The 22,898-nt window shown below is 38.4% G+C and overlaps 1 protein-coding gene across 2 annotated transcripts in view; it reads left to right on the plus strand.

Annotated features, from left to right (window-relative positions):
• The first annotated feature begins 7,994 nt into the window (after nt 1-7,994).
• The window catches only part of exoc6 (exocyst complex component 6), a 49,937-nt gene continuing 35,033 nt past the window's right edge, over nt 7,995-22,898 (plus strand). Inside the window, exons 1-5 of one of the 2 annotated variants that reach the window (XM_022765990.1) lie at nt 7,995-8,134; nt 17,176-17,347; nt 20,476-20,523; nt 20,719-20,809; nt 21,436-21,481. In XM_022765990.1, the coding sequence (XP_022621711.1) occupies nt 7,995-8,134; nt 17,176-17,347; nt 20,476-20,523; nt 20,719-20,809; nt 21,436-21,481 (497 nt within the window). Of the gene's footprint in view, nt 8,135-8,955; nt 9,054-17,175; nt 17,348-20,475; nt 20,524-20,718; nt 20,810-21,435; nt 21,482-22,898 lie in introns of those variants that run through there. The other variant, XM_022765991.1, reaches the window with a different exon arrangement.

Genomic DNA, 22,898 nt, shown 5'->3' on the forward strand with positions numbered 1-22,898 from the left:
TGTCAGATCACCAGTTTCAGAAAATTACAGAACATTGTGCACCTTTATTATTCTAATTGGTACATGGAGTATGGTGACCACATGTCATTTCCAGCATAGCTGTAGTCTTGTAGTCTTGTGAGGATATGTTCTTGTTTTATTGTTTAACCATGCTAGGCTAACATTTTTCCCTGCTTCCAGTTGCTAAGTTAACGTTAACACACTCAGGAGGCATTTTTCCTTTTTTCAATTTGTTGTCAAAGTACTGTATCACACACTAAGAATGTGATCCAGTGACCCCCTGGCCTTGCCTGAAACATCTGGACAACCTCCCTGGCTTTAGCAGTGGACTGTCCCCATCCCATTCCCGGATGTCCTTCAGTGCTATTTGTTTAGAGTGTAACTTACAATGGAGGTCAGCAGTTGTATAGCAGCCCGTACTGCAGACAGACTCAGGAAGCGGACAGGAAGCTGACAGAGCACGGACAGGAAGAGCACATGGAGAGAAGAATAGGCACAGTGATAGTTCACAGTGAGCCCTCACTGCTGTGATCCATATATCCTCCTCTTTCAAACAGGACATATGAACACAGGTTATTTCTCAGTATGAATTATAAATCTTCATGTAGACAGTTTGTAAGGGTTGCCTATTGAGGTGCTTCATCATGCTCACTGAATAAACAAAGCTACAGTAAAGTATTGTCGTGGTTTGTCACATGGACACAACCAATCACAATAAGCTTCAGATTCTACTCATAGATTAGGATTAACTAAAGCAAACCTTAACCATAGTGGTGTCTGACCAGAAAACACCTATATGGGTTGTTTTGAAAGGTAATGACAAACTGTATATTCTGTCAAGAATTAAAATTGGTTCTTGGCCTCAGAAACAGATCAAGTCCAGTCTTGTGGTCTTTGAGAGATGTGACTGAAAGCTTCAGGAAAAAAGTAGCAATAAAAAAAGTAGCATTAAAGGAGCTATTTGAAAGTTTTGCTAATATAGCCAACATTAGAATGAACAGCTGTTTACTTACAAGTCTAAAAGAATTGTTGTGAGTTCAGCATCAAACTTCAGTCCTTTACTCACCAAGAGCTGTCTCCAGCGGTGGAAAGCAACCATCTTGTTTTGCTTCTATTTTTGATTTTGATTTTCTTCCACTGAAGTTAGCATGCTAACCAGCTAACCCTGTCCCAGTTGGACGGTCTTGTCACTTTCCAATACCGAGTCATTGTAGTGTCCAGGCTGCCCTGAAGACGTAGCGCTGCGCTCAGAGGATGTATTATGAAGTTTTGTCTTGTAAACGCAACTAGAGGTTAAGCTCTTGTAAAGACTGGTACACACAGTTAATGCTAACGTTCTTTTTTTTTCTCTAAGTATGTGTTTTGTCATGAAATTCAAAGCACCTGTGAGATCTGATTTACACTGAATCTACCCACGCTCCCTCAGCCTCTTGATACTGGCGTAAGTCAAATCATTCTTCAGTAATTAAAAGGGGCTTGAACTTGCTGCTCAAAATCACAGATGTTCTGGAGGGATGTCCCATGTCAGGAGCTCATGGTAGTAAGGTGCTTGGATATCAAATAAAAGGAAGTCGTAAACTGGATACTAACTTTCCCTTGGGTTTACCTACGCATGCTCTCGCTCTCTCTCTCTCTCTCTCTCTCTCTCTCTCACACACACACACACAATCCCACCGCCCTAAACATCTTATGCACTTATGCAACCCCCCACCTAAATGCATGACCTGCCACTTAATGCATAGTACATTAATGATAATGAGTAAAAGACGCATTCATTCACAAACTCAACCAGGAGACGTTTGAAGTCTTACATTCGTGTCATAAAGTAATGTATCAGACACATGACTTACAAACTCAGTTTTATGTGCTTGTCATACACAAATACTTTGCATACTTCTTTAACATTTAACTTAACCTGAAACTTCATAACTGCACTTACCAATGTTGTTGGGTTAGCGGTTATCTCCTGTAATTTCAATATTGATGACATTATAAACATGCCATAAGGGACATGAGGGTTTATAGCTCACGGTCACCACAAATTCACACGTCAGTTAGAGGGGTGCTGTTTACCTCAATGAGAATGGGGAAGAGGAGGGATGGCAGCACAGAATATTTACAGAGTCCGAGTGTTTTTATTAAAATGACATCTACAGACTGTAAAACAGGGGAGGCTTGGCTTCCCTTGGCCTGTGGGAGAAAACGCCACTAAGCAGAAGTCAATGTGGCCTAAACTGTGGCTCATTCAATGACAACATCTTTCAAAAAAGTGTTTTCTCACTCAAACTCTCCCACCACCAAACCTCTGTGGATTTACACTCATTTTTACACTTTTGTTATAAAAACTGTTACATTTAGGTTCAAAACTGCCACATTTCGAAAATGAAATAAAAAAAAAAAAATTGGATAATCCGCTAAATAAACTCTTTTCCATTGTGACCTCCACAAAAGACGTGAACATTTTGGGTACCACTTTCCAATAACACTACCCTTGGAGTTCGCCATTCTCTTTCAGTCACAGACTGGTTTACAGCCCATCTTTGTGACTATCTGCTCCGGCTTACTCTCCATCCCTCAGCCCTTCACAGGAACTCCTCCTACTCCATATAGGGGTGGAAATTTCATGATCAGATGCCTGTCTTAGGCTCACTGAATGCTGGATGTCTGGACAGATCTGCAGAGGACTGACAGGGTGGGTCAGGCTGTAAAAACATCCTTTAGAAGGTGCATAGCAAAAAAGGACATGGGGTGTGATGTGGATGATACTCTCTATTTCTTTATCTGTAGCTATCCTATGCAATTACAAATAGTGAGTATTGTACTTTTAACTGAATCGCTATACTGTTAATCTCACATCCAAATGCAGTTAAGCATCAAAACACTTTACCCACTTCTGAGGATCAACTCTTGTGATCTTTTTAGGGGTTGTGAATATGAACCATTAAAAAGAGAATGATTTAAAAGTATAAGCCAAGTTATTAACTCACTGGAAAACCAGACAGGAAAAGCTGCAAACTGCAGAGTTAAAGGGCAGGATGTAGAAGTGGACATCCAGAGGCCGACAGCAGAATATGATGCCACTGCACACACTCATCCGCTCTCCTCTCTTCCTGTTTTCTCTCTTCTTTTCTTCCCTTTCACTCTGATGCAACACTACTGCTGTTGACAGTTAGCAACTGATCCAACTGTTATTTTTCCTAATTAAATAAGCTGATTACCATGCATCTGTTTATATGACTTTTTAAGGTTAAGAAGCCTAATCCATTTTTCTTATGGAAGTGCAGATGTGTCAGTCAGTTGGGACTGTTATCAGTTTACTGTTGTCCTGCAATATTTAAACAGGAGACTGACAGCCACTCACAGTAAGGAGCGTTCATGAGCAGAAATTTTTAGTCAGCCCTTTTACAGTAAACACGGTGACATTTCTCAGACAGTGTGAGCATGTGTAGTATATAAGGACGCAGGTTTGTAGTATATAAAAATATTTATTTATTTATTTCATTGTTTGGATTTATTGCATTTTTTTATCTGTTCAAGGAGCTGTCTATTTTCTTCTTCTTCTCTTTTTTTTGGGAAACTCCAGCAAGAGTTTGCAAAAGATGAGAAGAAACATAATGTGTGTGTGTCTGCTTGCGTGTGTGTGAGTGGCCAATGAACAAATATAACATCATTATTACTAATGATAGAATAAATGAATGCAATTAGTAATATAAAAACATATATTAAAAACCAATTATATTCAAAATAGAAATAGAGAATTTACATAAGAATTCTGAACAAAATAAAACAAATAAAAATGAAAATTAACACAGTCAAATAAAGTTTCACAGTTTTATTTTCCAGTGTAAATTTCTAAATGCAGTTATACTCAATCTTTTATTTATTGATTCATTTTCTTGGCCTACACGACCTAATGATAAACCAGGCAAACTGTTCATTCGTTTTATCACTCTACAACCTGAGTCTGGACTGGCATTTTAAGCACAGCCTAAATCTCAGGAGTTTCGTTTTTACTGTTAGACTTCAGTCAAGACAAGCATCTGAAATTCTGTTCAGGTGGAAGGCAAATATATCATTGTACTGTGTTTGGGAATTGCATAAGTGATGGAATGAGGTTACAACTATTTAAACCGGGCATTGTAAGCATGAAATTAATCGCAATTCTGTGACTGTATGGCTTTTTGCAGTGCAAAAGTTAGAAGTAGCCCAGTGCAGCTTTGAATTTCTGAATATAAAAATACTGGAATGCTGCCTACAAACATGTAAAAATTTGGGCCTTTTAATTGTAGAATGTAAAATCACCACAGGTTCCTGAACCCCTCAAACTCATCTCACAAGAAAAACTCATCAGTGCCTTCAGTGTTACCAAGGGCCCTTTGGGGAAAGCAGTAGTTTCCATGGTAATGTCCTCTGTACTGGACAATTCAACACTGGGGCATCAGTCAGAAAGTCTTTTTGCACAGGAAGGTTCCTACCTCAGTGAAATGACCCGGAAATATCTGAGCAGCAGCCATGATAAGAGCTGGTCCAATACTCTTAATGATAAGGAAAGGAGATTCAATATTTCCTATCTTATCTCCTTTGGCATAGGGGCTTTCCTTTACGAAAGGAAAGGAAATAATGCTGTCCCACAAGTCCTTGTAGCAGCAACATTTAAAGCGACGCAGTTTCACCATGGCAACACATAAATGTAGAAACAACAGAGCAGCTGTTTTATGCTTGTGACTCGATCCAAACCTTATGGAAATCCATAAATATAGATTTCTTGTCTTTAAACCAGTCCACTTTGGAGTCATCTTGAAGAACAAGTATATTGAATTTATAGTTAACAATATCATCATCATAACAATGATTACTAATGTGATTTCATTAACCTGCCTATTGTGAAATGCACTAAAAAAAATTTTATGATGAAAGGTGAAAAGCGCCCATGCCAGGAACCCGTATACTCGTGCCTGAGTATAGTTTATTCTGGTTCCCTGTTTTTTTTATTTAATTCAACCGTACTTGTATATTCCTTTCATGTGTTAAAATATAAATAAATAAATAAAATATTTTTGACTTATTTTGACTTTTTGACCGCAGCCCTGATGATTCATGTTCAGTGCCAATGCAGGAAGTGTGTTCTTTACACAGTGAGGAGGAAAGTAGGTGAAACGTCCAAGATATTTTGAGTTTATTCGCCATAACAACAATCTTTCCCTAACCCTAACCATACTGTTATAACCAAGCACAGATACTGCAGAAAAAAATGTAAAATGTTGTGATTGAATGCAACCAAATCATTCTCATCTCCAGGTCGTCAGCTACTGACTCTTTTTCTTTTGTTGCATCTCAGTTTCAATACTGCTTTTAGTGAACTTATGGGTAGTACACTGACATGTAGTACACTGTGTACACAGTATACTCACTGGCATAATGCGTGAATATCAACAGGGCTGTGTTGTGTGTGCCTGTTTCATGCATGTCATATGGAAATAAGGCCGCCATCTGCACCAACAAAGTGTCTCCTTCCTCCGCCGCCATTTTCACAAGTTTGAAGATACATTGGCAGTTGCTCCCCTTTCCTTATGTAGCCAAGATGGCGACTGTTGAAGGTGAAAAGTGTCCATGTTTTACAGTCAATTTTTTGACCATTATGAACGCACCATCCAGGTACAGATTCATTCATAGTCATTTTACAATCCCTCACAAGCTCTTAGATCCTCTGCCACGCAGGTTTTTTAAGAGATGTGGGCTGTGTGAACATTTTTAAAGGTCAGGTGAAAACCTATTATTTAATTTGGCTTTTAATGAATTCTCTCATATTTTACTTTTCTTACTGGTTTCTGTTTTTATCTACATTTAAATATTTCTTCATCTACTCTCTTTCTGTTGTCTAACTTCATCGTCCTTCTCATACTTGTCAATATGAACACATATGCAGTCAAAATAACAGGTGTGAGTATGGAAGTACACGATTTGAGACACAGCATATTTGTCATACCTGCTGGTATGTGTGTGTGTATACAACCAAACTTGAGAAAAGAATGTGTGGGGTTTTTTTCAACGATTGTGCCAACTACAGCAGTAATGGGGAAAAAAAAAAAAAAATAGTCAAATTCACTTTATGAACTGCTGCAATCTTACTGATAGCAGTATGCTATCACTGGAAAATAGAAATCATTTGAAACAATTCTATGATAAATAATTGTTTCTCAGTGACAACATAGAGTGGAAAGTCTCTGCTCCACTTGTGTTATACAGTCAGTTAATAAATGTGTGGATGTCCAAGAGTCTAGACCACTTCATGTGGTTTCAGTCCTCTGAACTCATGAACAAACCCAGTGTTTCCCAGTGACAAACTCATGGACATACTGTCTCTTGGTAGGCAGAGTTAGAGATGCAGAAAGCAGTCATGTGGTTATCCTTCGGACGCAGCAGCAGACCTGAGCGTCTCTTCTTCCTTGGTGTCTCTCAGACTCTCTCCTCTGGTCCTCTCTGCAGCACAGCAGAATGTCTATAGGTGATAACCTCAGTGTGAGTCTGGGTTACTGACCCTGTCCTTTACAGACGTACCTTTCTGGCCTGTAAGGTCTGTGTGCTGATGTGCATCGCCCGGCTGAGACAGGTGAACAAGGTGTATATGGACTGTTACGTAGTGGTACAAGCAAGCAGACATGAAAAACATGAGGGCAAAAGTCTTTGAAAAACCATAAAGTTAAAAAGAAAAGTTAAAAAGAAAAACCATGTTCTTTACCCAAGTAGTGCTGCTAATGCTGTCTAAACACCAACATGTGTGTGTGTGTGTGTGTGTGTGTGTGTGTGTGTGTGTGTGTGTGTGTGTGTGCTGGTGTATGTGTGTGACTCACTTCTTGTTTTTGGTGGAGTAATAAGGAAACTCATAGTCAGGGCTTTTGTAAAGACCTTATTGTCAACTACTACGTCCACACTCCTAATGGCCCAATCCATTCTGAGAAGAATAGCAGGAAATAGAAAGTGGTTGTGTAAGCTGGTCAAGGTCTGCTGCCTCACTCAAAGTGTAATTTCAGAAAATGTGGTGACCTTTCTTTAGTACCATTGGGGGCTTCTGAAACACCAACATAATGTGACAAGTGTGTCAAATAATATTTATACATCGCACAACAGCCACTTATTTAAGAGACTATGAGGAAACCTAACAGGATTTCTATATATGAAAGGTGTGTCAGAACATGTGTACTTCACTTTATACTACTTTTTACTCTCAAAGGTAAAAATATTGTAGTTTTGCTCCACTATATGGTGGAGTGGCACTGATAACTCAAAGAAATGCCATGGTTTGAATCAGGAAGTGGTCTGAGGGGGGTAAAGGTATCATCTGCTACTCTACATTAAGGTTTCACTTTTAAACTTTCCTGTTAAGCTATTTTATTCTCATCCAAACTGAGGGTCTAAGATAGAGGCTGTTGTATGAAATACACAATGTGATTTATTGTGATTATGATTTCTGTGCAGAGTTTACATTTTGTCCTCCTGGGATATTTTTTTCAAGTCCATCTTTAATCAATATTTATATTGAAAGTGCAATGGGTTACTGTAATAGTGCCATCCACAGTCCACAGTCCTTTATTATCCCACACTGCATGTTGGACAGCCTCATTTCTGTATCGCTCCAAAACCAACGAGCAAGAACACTGACACACACTAACGCTGTGACTGGCCAGCTGCTGAACAGGCTTCTTCGTGTGTTTCCTCAGGGTTTACAACAGATGAGACAAATGTTAAAAAAAAAACAAAAAAAAAACAGACAGCAGCTAAAGTTAGTGTTGTTGGTTTCAAAGTCCGTTGAATCACAAGGTCTTTTTTTCCTGTTGCACCCTCTTTTTCTGCTGACCATAGCAGGTGCCCTGGAATCTGCCACACACACACACACACACACACACACAGAAAGAGAGAGAGAGAGACAGACAGATAGTTCTTGGTGTCTTCTCTCACACATGTAGAGATCTAGTTCTCAGAGTGTGAAAAGAGAAATGACCAGTGACAGGGTCCACGCTGCTTTACCTGACCCTCCCAGTCAAAATGAAGAAGACAACAAAGAAGAGGAGAAAGCTTTTGGGAATATTTTTGCAGAGTTAGAATCTGTGGACCTCCCTCTCGGAACCACATTAAGGTAAACTCATTAATCCAATTTAGAAAGTGAGAGATGTAAAATACTGATTGATCTCAGTATACACATTAACAATCATGTGATGCCTTTATGAGCATCTATGTGGAGACTTGCATGTAGGCTACTGTATTTGATAAGGAAATAAACATACTTGCCTATATTACATTTGCTTAAAATACCAAAGGTATAGGCTAATTTAACATTTAGTGCCATGTACTTTTAAAAATACTTAAAACATAGAAAGAAATTATCTTTATGGGCAGGAGCATTGTATGTTTTTGCCATTTTGCTGCCTGATATAAAAATCTGCAGACACTCAGGGCTGAATGAAATCCTCCACTGCATGTTTTTGTGACAATAGTTTATTAGTTTATATTTTGATTTACAGGGGACAATGTGTAATTACAATATTATTTTTAAAAGACACTAAACATGAGTGTCAAGAAATGACGGGGCAGTAACAGTGCTTTAGGGTTAGTGCATTAATATACAGACTGAATGATTTATTATTATGGTAACATATTACTTGCTAGATTGATTGAAATTCTGCAATTCAATTGATGTAGCCAGCAGCCAATAACCAAACTGGTTTGCCATGTTGGCCACAGGACCTACTTTAGGGTAAAGGTCTGGGGATGTGCAATTCTCTTGCTGTGACCAACTGTATTGTAACGTACGGGATGTGTGGAAACTATACAGTGTATGGTGGAAACAAAGCTGCTGCCGCTAAATTCAACACAGCTGTAGTGCGCCCCCCACAGCCCAGATCCTGACCTGTACTCCGCTGCAGCTGCAGTAATAGCCACAATACACACACAACAGTCATGGCGGAGAATGAAACCTTGGAGTGTATAACGGAGCACGAGCGGATTTTACAGGAAATAGAGAGCACCGACACGGCTTGTGTCGGCCCTACTCTTCGGTGAGATTATATGGCTTCTTAGAGAGCACTTACCAATCATAATCTCTCTGTGTTTGGTTGCATCACTTACAATATCAGACCTTTTGTTCATGAGCTAGCTTAGCTAACCTAGCCACCGGCAGGCTAACGTTAGCAATTTCTGCCAGCAGGTATATGGAGTTGAAATGAGGCTTGAGCCTAGCTGGCTTGCTAGCTAACAGGCTAACACTGAGCAGTGTTTTAGTCACTTTAACATGGCTTTAGTAAAACCGAATCTGTGTGACGTTTTCCTGGTTCTGTGTACTGATGGACGGCTGGTGACCTGTCAAAAATGTAAACATCATTTGTGGGTGTGGCTGTGGGACTTCACATCTTGCTGATGTTAACTAGCGGTGCTAACAATTTCGGCTAGTTGGTCAGCAAAAATAGAAAGTTCACCCTGCTGTCATTCCGCTATGCCATAGTTGGATGAGTCATCTTGACCCCCTGGTGTTGTTTTGTGTTGTGGTTGCTAAATAGCTTGTGACGGTAAAATGGGATGTTCAATTGCTCAAGCTAACGTTCTCTAGCATGCTGCATTGGTTATGGTAGATAGCTACCAAGCTAGCTTCCAAGGCCATACTGAATGACATTAGTTTGACAAATTGGTGTTTATAAACTGACTCCAGCTTCAGATGAATGCCTCCACCTGTCACACACACCTGTAGTGTAGACAGACTTGTCTTTGAGCTTACCTGTGGAAACCAGAGAATGTATGCTTTACCTCTGGCAGCTTGTTTCGTTTCAGTAATTATTTTATGGTGGTATCAACACTGACATTCCTTTACCAGCACAGGTGATCAAGGTTGGTTGTAATAAAATGTCAGTTATGCCCTTTGCCTGTTCATTGGCTCGTTAACGATCTTGCTCTGCTCGTTAACGATCTGCTCTTTATAATCTGAGTACAGAAATAATCTCTCCTGGGGTTTGAAGAGTAGGTCCAGCTTCTGTCTGTTTGTGTTACATTTTCAAGATTTTGTTTCCAGTTTGAGACATATTCCTGCTTGGTGTTTTACCTGCCTGAAGTGAAACTTCTGGTTTCATTCTTGATTGTATATGTGGTGAATTAGCATCACAATTGAATGGACTCATTATTGGAAATATTTTTGAATACTGTTCACACTTTGCTAAATTGATGTTCTAAATTCATGCAACTTTTACAACAGGAGTTGAACTCCTTGAACCAATGTTACAGTTACATAAGACATATTATGTCTACATAATAACAACTTTAGGGAAAGGGCAGGTACTCAATAGCTGTACAGTCAGGAATGGAGACATGATGTGTTGTTTATTTGTAAATGCATTTGAATTATTTGTATCTTGTGCTTAAGAACAGGAATGGACTCATGGGCAGTTCTTCTAACCAACCTTCAGACCAGAGGTTATTGGTGTATGATGTTTGCATATATTTTGCTACTTAAGAGTCCTTTTTCTCCGGTGTACTCAATGCAAGTTGCTGTGCTTGCTTATACCAGCTACAGTGTAATAGGCAGTGTGGCCTGGCAGTTGCGTACACCTCTTCCGATAAAAAGAGGAAGTCGTAAATGATGAAGTTATAAAATAGTTTTATCTGATATATAGTATATGTATCTGGGGATTGGTGTTATGACTGACTGACTTTTCACATATTAGCAGGTAGAAGGATGAAGCATATTGTTTGTAACCCAGAGGCCACTTTAGACTGGCAGAAGTGTGCTTCCTGTCCTGGCAGGAAGCAGGAAGATAGTGATCTATTTGTTTTCAGCAACCACCTGCTTTCAATTATTAATAGCAGGAAAGAGAAGGTTCATATGGCAACATGGAGACTAATGATCAGTATAACACATGCATACTGGACGTGCTTGTGTCCAGTTTGCATGTGCTATGTTGATCATTATATCAGCCCTAGTTCTTAGTTTGATCCTTGAGGAGTTCTGCGGTAATCAGTTATTTATGAAGAACTTAGAACACCAAACAATAACCAGTACCAGCTTTTCATTGTAAGGATTTACTGATTTTCTCTGTGTCATATCTGTATAATTGAATATCTTGGGAGTTTCGGACAGTTAAATTTAAAATTGTGTTTTATATTCTGCAAGTTAAACGAACTTTGAAAAATAAATAGATAGATTCATCAGTAATTAAAGTAATATTTTTTCAGCCCCAAGAGGGATAGGAAATAGTGTTTCTTCCTTTACAACTCTACAATATAGTCATAACTTTGGACCTGTGATATAGAAACATGATCCACTAAAAACTGTTATATCTTGTATCAGATGCTACGTTCCACTTGTCTTCTGGCAACTCTTCTGTGAATTATTTGAAAGTAAGACTGGACATTTGATAAGGTGAAGCAGCATCTGATTTGTTTAACAAAATGTCTGTTGATGACTATTGGCTACTTTGTTGCTCCACACAGGTCAGGTCTAATGGGTGGGGTTTGTCGACTGCTGAATATTGTTTGTCAGAACAATGGGGTTTAGGGATTTTGGTAGCCTATATTGATTCTTATAAACTACAAAAGGGAAACTGGACACTCCAAGTTTTGATAAAATTAGTAAAAAATAAAATTGATAAAATAATTAAAAATGTTATATTAAACAAGAACATGAATTGCAATAAATTGTGCTGGTAAAATGGCCAGCCGAATGACCAACATATTCAGTAGGGATGATTATTCTTATGATTTAATTCTTCCTATTTACTACTCATATCGATATGGTAATGGTTCCTTTTGATAAGTGCGATTAAAAAAAAAAAAAAACACAACACAAATGTGAAGGGATACAGTGTTTGGCAGATACTGCAAGTTAGCTTTTGTTTTTATCTTGTTCACTACAATTTTCAATTTGACGTCAGCCTTACAAACTCTACATGGCTGTATAAAACACAACGGATAAAAATGGGCTCAGGAGTTGACTGCTGTTTAGTAGCACAATAAATACAATATAGCCATAGATTACTAAAACAGCCTAGGGCCCAAGGGGTCAGTATACAGCTAATCTAGAGCCTCTCTGTAAAATGTCAATAGAGAGGTCATAATAATATTATTTCCTCCTCATCCTATTTAAGAAGTATTTCTTCTCCCCATGAGTTTTGAGTCTTAAGTCAGATGTAATAATGTTTTTTAGAATATTGTCGTCCATTTATTTTTCTTCATATTATAACTACACAGGCTACAATAAGCCTATATTCAATTAGTTAAGCAGTTTATATATGTATATAAAGAATAGCTTTGCTTTAAGGAAACAGAACCTGTATCACAGTTTTCTTTTGTTGTTGTGTTGTTGTCGTATAACATTTTGTTGTGATGTTGTAAAATATTTCTGGGGATAAGTGACAGTGTGGATCTGCTGTGGCTTGAAGCTTTAAGAAAGATTTTAACAGTTTTGACCATCTCCAGCATCTTTTTATATAAAGCGTAATATCGTAGCTTTCTGACTAGCACAATATAGGCTAATGATGTTGAACTTCATTTCTTGTTGCATGTTACATTACCTTCATTTGTATAATATGTCTGTGTTAACTAGCTAACCAGCTTCAACTGTTAAAGCGGTTAGTGACACCCATCTCCAAAATAATATTATAAAGAAGATGTGTTGCCACACTTCATTATTGATGTCATAGTCTCCATCACAACTCTAAGTCTGTACAGTAAGGTTGTTTGATAAAAAGATCTATTTTATTATGCTGAAACCTTAGTGCATCGATTTAGTGAAATGTGTCTGGCAGTGGGTTGAGACAACAATAATCCTAAACTAACATCAGTTATATGTGATGTGTGATAAGTAATATTTGACTGGAGATAAAGAACATAAAACCTCCAAAGTAACAGGTTCCTTAGAGCAGATGTTTTGTTGTGTGCTTGTTGTTTGTTGATGTTAGCGGACTCAATTTCTAAGCTAATGGTAGCTAGTGTTGCAAACTGTTGAGGAGCGGAAGAGAAGCATTGTGGCAAGGCACTCTGGAGAGAACATAAGCTTTGCATCTTTTGGATTTTCCTGGAAAATTATTCAATAGAAATCAGTCCACAGGCTGTTATGGGCATCAGACAAGACAATGAAGGTCTCATTTTTTAATTAACATTGCAATCTGTTCACACAATAAAGAAAAGAATAATACATATAAATTTCTTCACATTCTTACATATAGTACCTTTAAATTCATTAAAGGCCAATAGTTTTGGTGTAGATAGGTTCCATATTCATTTTCCTTTTGTTTCCTTTTTTTGTGTAATAGATGAAAGTCAGTTAATAAGAACTAATGTCAGTATTTGCTCTAAGACTATACAATACAGATATCAAAATCTGTGTAACACAGATGAATTTTGTTGCAATCCAACATTATCCATTTTAAATAACATAAAGAACATAAAAAACACATATGCAAGATACGCAAAGATACAGACAAAATACCATATGTAACCATTATGATGGGAAGTTGATTTGAATACATTTAGTGATTTATGGGATTCATGTAAATTGGTCTGCCATAACTGACTCACAAAAACTTTGTGATCTAAAACGGCATCATGAAATAAAACAAAAACACATAAAACATGAGGGAAAATGTTGTTGGAAAATAAAAACAGCTTATTTATATGGACATATTCAAATAAAAACTTGAATGAACTAGAAATGACCTAAAATAAATTATAAATGAATTATAAAAAGGAGCAGGAAATTGGTTTAAAAATTGTATTGGGATTATTTCACAATAGCATGTTTATATGATATATTTTGCCAGTATTTATTAATATATTTACATATTTTATGATGCCCTATTTAGTTTATTTACATTTTTGGTCTCCACAGAATGTGATTAATTTGTACTTTGGAAATCATAAAAACAGCCTGTCTTGTCTCCAGCTGCTCCCATGATTGACGAGACGTCGCCTCAACACACAGTTGGATATTACAGTTTAACAGTTGACCTGTGGGAGTGGTCATGGTGGTGTTTTCACGGTAATTCTCAGCCCAGCCTGTATTTGTAACAAAAATTATGAAACCAGTGGATTAGAATTCTATCAAATTAGCAGGGCTACAACTAACAATTATTTTTATTATCAATTAATCTGCTGGTGTAGCAGCATGGTAGTGGTTAGCACTGTCACCTCACAGCGAGAAGGTTCTGGGTCCGAATCCCAGGCCTGGGGGCCTTTCTGTGTGGAGTTGCATGTTCTCCCTGTGCCTGCGTGGGTTCTCTCCGAGTACTCTGGCTTCCTCCCACAGTCCAAAAGCATGAACAATAGGTTAATTGGCGACTCTAAAGTGCCCATATGTGAGTATGTGTGCACAAGTGGTTGTTTGTCTCTACATGTCAACCGTGTGATAGACTGGCCACCTTTCCAGGGTGTAAAACTTGTGCTCTCTGGTGCATAAACTATGAATTGGAGACATTTGCCCCAGCTCCTGTTTACAATGAAACAGTAAAGCTGGTAGTTTCAGCTCTGCGTACAAACATGGGTTTGTGACATCAGAACTAGTTTGAGAACCAGTCATGGTTCAGTATGTAACTTATAGTGTGATGTGGAAACCTGAAACTTCCTGCACACAGGGATTTACATATTCATTGATTGTAGATGTTTCAATAAGGAAAAAGTGTAGATGTCATATGAAGACTTTAATTGAACTTTTTTGTAGTAAAACCACATCACATTCAAATATTTAGTTGGCATGGCTCTAAGGATGGCAGTGCTGGTGTGTCGGTCGGTCAGTCCACCCCTTTGGTCTGGACTGAAATATCTCTGTAATCTGCCTGATGCAGACGCCTCCTTAATCACATTAAACTGTTAGTCTTTAAATCCTGTTCCTATCAATGACAGGAATCATCAGACTCAGTGACAACACCCAAATGTCTTGCCTAAAATCAGTGTGCTGAGATAGTGTACTATAGTTTGCCCTTTTGAATCAATAATTAGGACCTTTGTTTAGTCCTGGTTTGGTTTAAGTAAATGTGAGGTCATCAATCCTAAATGAATGTCAGAGATGTTCAAAATCAGAAAATAACCCTTTTCATTTACATGAACTCTATACCATTTATCAGCTATTTATTAACACAGCATGTCACGACTCTAGCTTCACTAGATGGAGCTGTTACTCCAGGTGAAATGAATTGGGGATGTCAGTAGTGTAGTAGGTCATGGGCTCATAGAATTTGTCAGTTGTCTCATATGAGAAGTTTATTATAATTAGAGGTTAATGTATGTCTTTTTGTCTTTTGTATCCTTGCTGTTAAATCAGCTCTATGACTTTAAATTGACCTCATGTATGTCTTAATGCCCAAATCTGATCGTAAAGGCCTGTTGGTGAATATACTTTCCAAGAGTCACTGTTTGCTCAAGGACACATGCAGTAGCTGCTAGTGGATACACTTTCAGGCTGCAGCCATTCTGTTTTCAGCACGCTGTATTATTTGATTTTAGTCTCTGAGTTATTACTGTACTTGTTTGAACCTTTATTGAGAACAAATGTAAACTCAGAGCACAGAACATATACATGTGTAAGAACAAAAAAAGGAAACATGGTGTTAGAATGAAACCATAACATAATACAAATAAACCTCAGGTGTAAGAATAATGCAGAGAGCTGTTTGCATTCAGTAGAAATAAATTATTATGTAGCAGGAGACAGGACAAAAGGCAAAACTGGTACATCAGGTAAAGATGTATATTCAAGTAATTTTATTTAGCCTAATAGTTTTTTTTAATAGTTCAGGTTTTTGCTGCTTTTTTATTTTAGTTGAAACAGTAGTTGAATATAATTATCCAGAAAATCAAATTGTGGCGTCTTTATATTATACACACACTGCTATTAGCAGTGTGTGTATTACCTGAACCATCACAGATAATGAATGCAAAACAAACGGCTTAATGCCTGCAAGGAGATGGTGGTTTTTTATAACTGATATCCAGTAGAGAGTCAGGCTTTAAAAGCTTACCACAACACAGTGAATTCCTTCTCAGAACAATTAGATGCAGCAAAGGATTTAGTCCTTAAATTTTACTATAATCACTAGAAATGATGGTGAGAGCAAGTGGAAGTTGACTGTTTTACGCTTGTTTATACCTGAGGTGGATGTGCTATAGTCATTATTCTGGGGCAGTGTAACTTCTGCAAAAGACATCAGAAATACTCCACTCTCCTGTACACCCATGTACCATGATTATGTAAGGTAGGGTGGACAAAGGTGGCATGTAAACATTTCACAGCAGACCTGTGAAATAAGAATATGATGAACCTGAAAATGACCATAATATCGCTTTAAATGACTGTTCACACCATATCTCTTCCCTTGGATCCAAGACAAAGAAAACATTTATGTTAATAGATTTCAATTGACTATATCAGTGGTTGACATACAGCTGCCTGGGGCCAAACTGACCCCCCAACAGCAACAACAACAACAACAACAACAACAACAACAACAACAGTACTTGACCATGTTAGTTCAACATCTCCCTGCATGTTATTCTGTGATAATGTTGCAGTGATTAAATCTTCATCACTGTCTTTTGTGAAGAATAGTCACATTTTTGAGCCCTTGCCTCAGGGATGTTTGATAAAGTGTGGCAAGTTAGTTCTTCTGCTTGTTTGTTACAGTGGCCAGTGGGTTACTACAACAAAAGCTTCATCATACCATTACAAGAGAGACATCTGTACAGTTAAAAACAGTTAAAATGACACCTCAAACTGTTTTTACTCTTTGTAATGTAACTGTTCAACAATGAAGATTTCAAGACATGTGAATTAGTTTTTTGGCAGCTTTTAATATTTGTAAAGGGCCAAAGCTTAGACAGGATGTTTTTATGAACAAACTTCAACCTTCTATTGTAAATACTATAGATACACACACACCATAACACACAATCAGGATCACACACAGCAGTAACCCATGCATAGATTGTGTCAGCTTTTCAAGGCTGTATAATTCAGCTGTGGTGAGGAACCTCCGTCAAGCTGCAGTTGATCATGGAAAGTGACATATGAGCAAATCCTGTTCATTCTGACAGTTGTTCTGACAGTTTTTTTTCCCGTTTTGCCACGCTCCCCCTCCTGCCTTATCTCCCTCTTCTTCTGTTCCTTCCACTCCCCTGTTTCCTCACCTGGTTTGTGTCTTTTAGGTCTATTTACGATGACCAGCCCAATGCCCACAAGCGCTTCATGGAAAAGCTGGATGCCAGGATAAGGAACCATGACCGTGAGATAGAGAAGATGTGCAATTTCCACCACCAAGGCTTTGTGGATGCCATCACAGAACTGCTCAAAGTCCGCACTGATGCAGAGAAACTGATGGTAAGAGAGATTACTGTAAAGAGGATACTGGCCAGTAGAGAGATGACAATAGAACAGTTCGGTCTGTAACACACAGTGGCTGTTAAATCTAAAATATAATATAAAATAAAATAATTAAAAATATAAAAATATGAAAATATAAAATATAGGAAAACTAAAATATAGGGGCCATATGAACTCCAACCAGCTACTAACTGGATTGTCCGCAGAACCAAATTAAATATGGGTTTCTGTCATTGGGGCTGGTAGAGTGAGTATATGAGTAAATGATCCACTGCATCACTGTAGAGTAGTCGATGCTGGTACCTCCAAAAAAGGGTATATTTATCATCTTGGCTTACTTCAGTGCACTGCAGCACATTCCTCCCAAACTGGAGTGAAGATAATAGTGTGCTCAAACAGGGATTGTTGATATAGAAAATTTCCTCTATCACAGTATACAATGTATGATTTTCTATCACCATTGGTGGTGGTGGTATGTGGTATATTGTAGATTGTGACATAATTTCTTAGATATTGAGAGGATAGCTACTAAAATGCAGTTGACTGTGTGGCAAAATTTCCGATATAAATTCATATATTAAACTATATATCATCATATTGCCCATATTTAATGTCAAATGTAGCAATGAAATCTAATTATCATATAAAATGTTTGATTATTATTATTATTATTATATTATTTTCAATGAAACAATATTGTGTTGACAACACAACAGAGGTGAAAATGATGATGTAAATGCTGTGAGTGACTGAAAGTAAAATGTGTGGAGGTCAGAATGATGATAATCAGACTTTTAACATGATGATAACACCACTGCAGTGCTAGGTGCATGTATAGTATGTGTCACACTTTAATTAGGCCCTTTTTCTCACAGTAACTGTGTTCACTTTCATTTACTTTGTGAAAGCTAGTAATGGCAAGCTACATACAACTGAAATTACATCCAGGTAACTTAAAATGATCATTTGCCTTGTTCATTGCTGAATGTGAGACCGGGAACACACATGCTGTACACACCGTACAGCATGTGTGTGTGGCAGCTGCGGAATGTCTTGGTTTGCATTTCGGTGCCCATGCTAACGGGTCAGAGCAGACACTCTCCCTGTGTGACACATGCGTGAGACGCCTCATTGCGTGGGTGATCACATGACATGTGAAGTTTCCAGCAAAAACAGACAGAGAAAAGACCTGTTGATGTCATATTGACATCATACCAGCAACATAACATAAACCTGACACCTTTTACTATAGTTTCAATGTCTAGTCTGAATCTGAATATGACACAGACATGATGTTTTTTAACCATTTTAGCAGCTGTATGTGGAGACAGCAGCATTTTAGTGTCCCTTTCTATCAAAAATAAATCAGAAATGAATTTATAATGAAAAGAAATCCAACATTCCAGTAACGTGTAAACTCTATATATAGAAAGATAGAGCTGCAGTAGCAGTCCTTGCTCTTGGTGCATATACTTACCTTTGCAAGTACCAGTTATTAATTAACAAAAATTTGTTTATTAAAATCTTACACCTACAATCTGGTGGGTTAGATAAAACATAAGAAGCATTTCTGTTGGCTAATCTACTTTGAAGTCACAGTGTGACAAGCTAATGCATCTCTGTGGTCTTTGAGTTTGCAGGAATTAGTGTCTGCGAGTTACAGTATCTAATGAGAGGAGACACTGTGCCATAATGGAGAGGTCATAGGTTCTATTCCCTGGTATCTGACCTGTGCAGCCTTTAGCTGTTCTACAGTCTTGGTTAAGTTTCTAGCATTGTTACTTCACTCCCGCTCTGGTACCATACCCTTGCTGAAAGAAAGAAGAAGCAGTGATTATGTAGTCAGTCCCTTTTGTTTGAAAGCTTCACTGTTGAAAGGATTGTCATCAAAAAGCCGACTGGTCAATTGGGTCATGGTTCTCAGCCGTGTGACAAGAGCCGAGAGTTCAAAAATCCTCTTCCAGAATCGAGAAGTTTGTCACTGAATCTGTGAGAAAGAGCCTGTCACAAGCCATTAAACCCCATGAAAGGCCCAGTGCACCAGCGATGGGTTCAGGTCCCCACTGCCTGGTTAATCTGAATTTTCCTGCCTTTGTCCTTGCCCCTTCATGGACAATGAGCTGATTACAAGGCTGAGCAGCTGCAGCGAGGGAGGTAGAGAGGGAAAAGAGAGGGCAAGGAGGGGAGGGGGGGGGGGGGGGCGAGGACAGACAGATAGACACGTGACAGCATGTATGGCTGAACCAACACCGAGGTATTCANGAGAAGAGGGGGGAGGGGGGGGGGGGGGGGGGGGGGGCAGACAGAGCGAGGACAGACAGATAGACACGTGACAGCATGTATGGCTGAACCAACACCGAGGTATTCATACAAAAAGTCTTCAAATATCAAAAGTGCCCGAAAAAAATAGGAGTACTCGCTCAGAGAAAGTCATGGAGTAAAACCAAAATTTAAATTGAGTCTTATTCAACATTAACAGACCAATTAATATACCAATGATGCGTGAACATTTTAATTCTTCCAACTTGATCTTTAATTTGTGCAGCAATTTCAATATATACTGTATATCAACTTGCGAGATGCCTCAATATTAAAGCCAACTGGTTCCTACTGAAAAAAACATAAATCTTAAAAAATCCTCACATATATATATATATATATATATAGTTTCATATTTTAAAAAAAGACTTCTTCTACTTCCTAATCTCCTAAAACAGCTCTCATTGTAGTTAATAACAAAGGTTACTCAAACAAGAGGAAATAGGGCATTTGTTGTGGACAACTCTAAGTGGCAGATTGATCCCCGTTTGAGTATTTTTAGCAACAGACGTGTGTGTGTGGAATAAACATGTCACCCAGTGCAACAGTGTGGCCCCATTGATGTGTTTTTAATTAACAATTAACAATGGAGCTCCGTGGCTCAGAGGAACAAGACACATGGGATTTTTTGTTAATTGGAAAAAATATCAATATCACCAGACTTGTACTTGAAGGTCTAGATACAGTGAGTGGTGTGGAATTGTAAAATAAAAAAAATGTAGGAGCCATGAATTAAGAAAAATGAAATAAAAGGAAAGAATGTGAAGCCTGTGCAGTTAAACTGATGTTTGTGTTTGCTTTCAAAGGGTCAAGTGACAGACACTAATCGAAGACTACAAGAAGCCGGCAGGGAGGTAAAGCCACATATTCCTGTATGCATGAATGTACAGAAGACAAAAACAGTGCTTTTTATTGTGCTGTCATGACGTATGTGGGCTCGTTAACTGCAAAGACACTTCTGCATTAGACATGACCGTTCTTTAACCCAGCAGTTAAGAGTGGTGGCCTCTTTCTCATTGTCTCCCTCCACTGTGCGTTCCTGCCCTCAGGTGACAGCTCAGACAGAGGAGGTGATTTGCTGTCGGATCCAGCAGAGGAACATGGCCACTACTGTTGAGAAGCTCCAGCTCTGCATACCAGGTACCACTGCTGCTTGCATATCAGTGTGATGGTCACTTTAATTGTAGTACTAATGTGGTGTTAGTGTCAGTCACCTGACTGACCCCAGGGTGCCACTGGTCCTTGTACAAATACTTGTTCCTTGAATATGACCAGTTCAGCAAAGAGGAAATTGTGGGCATGTTGAATGAGTAGTGTTCCTTCTAACAAGACAAACAGACCCACGAGTATTTAGATTGTGGCCATGACAAGAGCTTATGTAATTCTTTAAACATGAGGGCTGTTTTACAGCTTGTCACCTGTAACTTAATGAGTGCAGGGCCGTAATTTATAAAAGGAAAGGAAATACTGCCCCTCCTCAACCAAATGATATCCATGACTGTGGAAGCTGACTACAGACATTTTGATGATTATCACGTTTTTTGGGACAAAGATTCCGAGATTCACAATGGTTTGTATCTGTGTAACAGGCTGGCAACTAAAATAACCAAATGTGTGATTTGAAGCTGTGTCCACAAGTTGTCATGAATTTGTTAGTTAAGTTAAAAAGTCTCTGTTACAAATGTGTTTGCTAGGAGCAAAACTGAGTAAACTGCTTGAACCAACACAGCCGTCTACTGACGTGTCTTCTTTGTCTTCTTTTGCAGTGCTAGAGATGTACAGCAAACTTAAGGAGCAGCTGGAATCCAAAAGGTATCCATCTCTCATCATCGTGTCATGATTATACCATAACATAAAATGTACAACTGCAATATTAAACACAGCTGGTTGGAACTTTGAAATCCTGAAGGTTTCCAGATTCTTAAAGACTAACTTAAAGACTAACTAATAATGCTGCTCCCCTGCCAGCTGGTGGTGACAGTGATATCTTACCGTGTGCAGCAGTAATGTACTGTAATAGCACCACACTACATCACAGCTGGGTGGTGGTTTCACCTACATCACACCACACCTGACCGCAGTCAGCTGTGATGTAGCATGGTATTGCAGTCCTACAGTACCTTACTGTTACAGGTGGTGTGGATAAAGCAGATTGGCAACACAAGTCAGGGGTGTGGCCAGAGGTTGAACAGACCTAGACCCCCCAGCCAATAGAAGCTACTGCAGCTTTTTTCCTTCCGAAATCTAGTGGAGATTTACTGTAATTTAACAGAGGCTGAAAGTCTTCTTTTTGCTGACCTCCACTGCTTCAAGAATAGACCCCGTTCACTTCTTTCATATTTTGTTATGTTGCAGCTTCATACCATGAAAAAGCAAAAGCAGAATTTTAGAAATCTAGGGAAAACAAGGGAAGACAAACTGGTTGGTCACATGATGAAGAGCAGCACAGTATCCACACTTAAACCCCACAGAGCTGGTTTGGGATGACCTGGACAGAAGGTGAAAGTAAAGCAACCTGCAAGTGACACACATTAGTGGGAACTTTTGCAACAGAGTTGAGACCAACTTTCTGAATAATGTTTTATTTCCATTATAGAAAGAACGTCACTGTGTTCGGCTGCTGGTTGAGTCAGAAATTTCGATTAAATATAGAAGATTCAGTGATTCGTTGATTTTGAATCTCCAGCTATCTATTTGTTTATTGCTTTAATGTCAGAAACATTAAGACATGTAAATGTAAATAACAGCTGGAAAAACTGAGGTGTTCTAAAGCTTATGACTAGTAGTGTATGCATCAGTTTCTGTCACATTTTATATCCCTATATATTTATCAATATCTCTCTTTTTTAAGTATTATTTTAACTAGCATTAGTTATTGTCACCTTTTTACTTAAAGCTTTAGAAATATATTCAGAAAATACAAAAACATAATCAAAGAAGTTTTAAGTTAAAGCCCCATGCTCAGTTCTATGGTCAGGTCAAACACGAAACTTTCAACCATAGAGGGCAGTGAAAGATCTGGTATGACCTGTTGTTAAGTTGCTTTTACTGAAACGATTGGCCAACTTTCCAACACAGAGCTTTTACCTAGAAAGCAAAGCTCTGTAATCTAACATCCTAACTAGACTGCAAAATCATCCAGTCTTCATGATGCAGGTTTCCTGCTGACTTTTCAACTCATCAACTGCTCTGCAGGTTTGATTGAACTTCATTTTTACCCCATGAACTT

This window comes from Seriola dumerili, unplaced genomic scaffold (genome assembly GCF_002260705.1).
Source record: "Seriola dumerili isolate Sdu_G_001 unplaced genomic scaffold, Sdu_1.0 BDQW01000807.1, whole genome shotgun sequence".
NCBI lineage: Eukaryota > Metazoa > Chordata > Actinopteri > Carangiformes > Carangidae > Seriola > Seriola dumerili.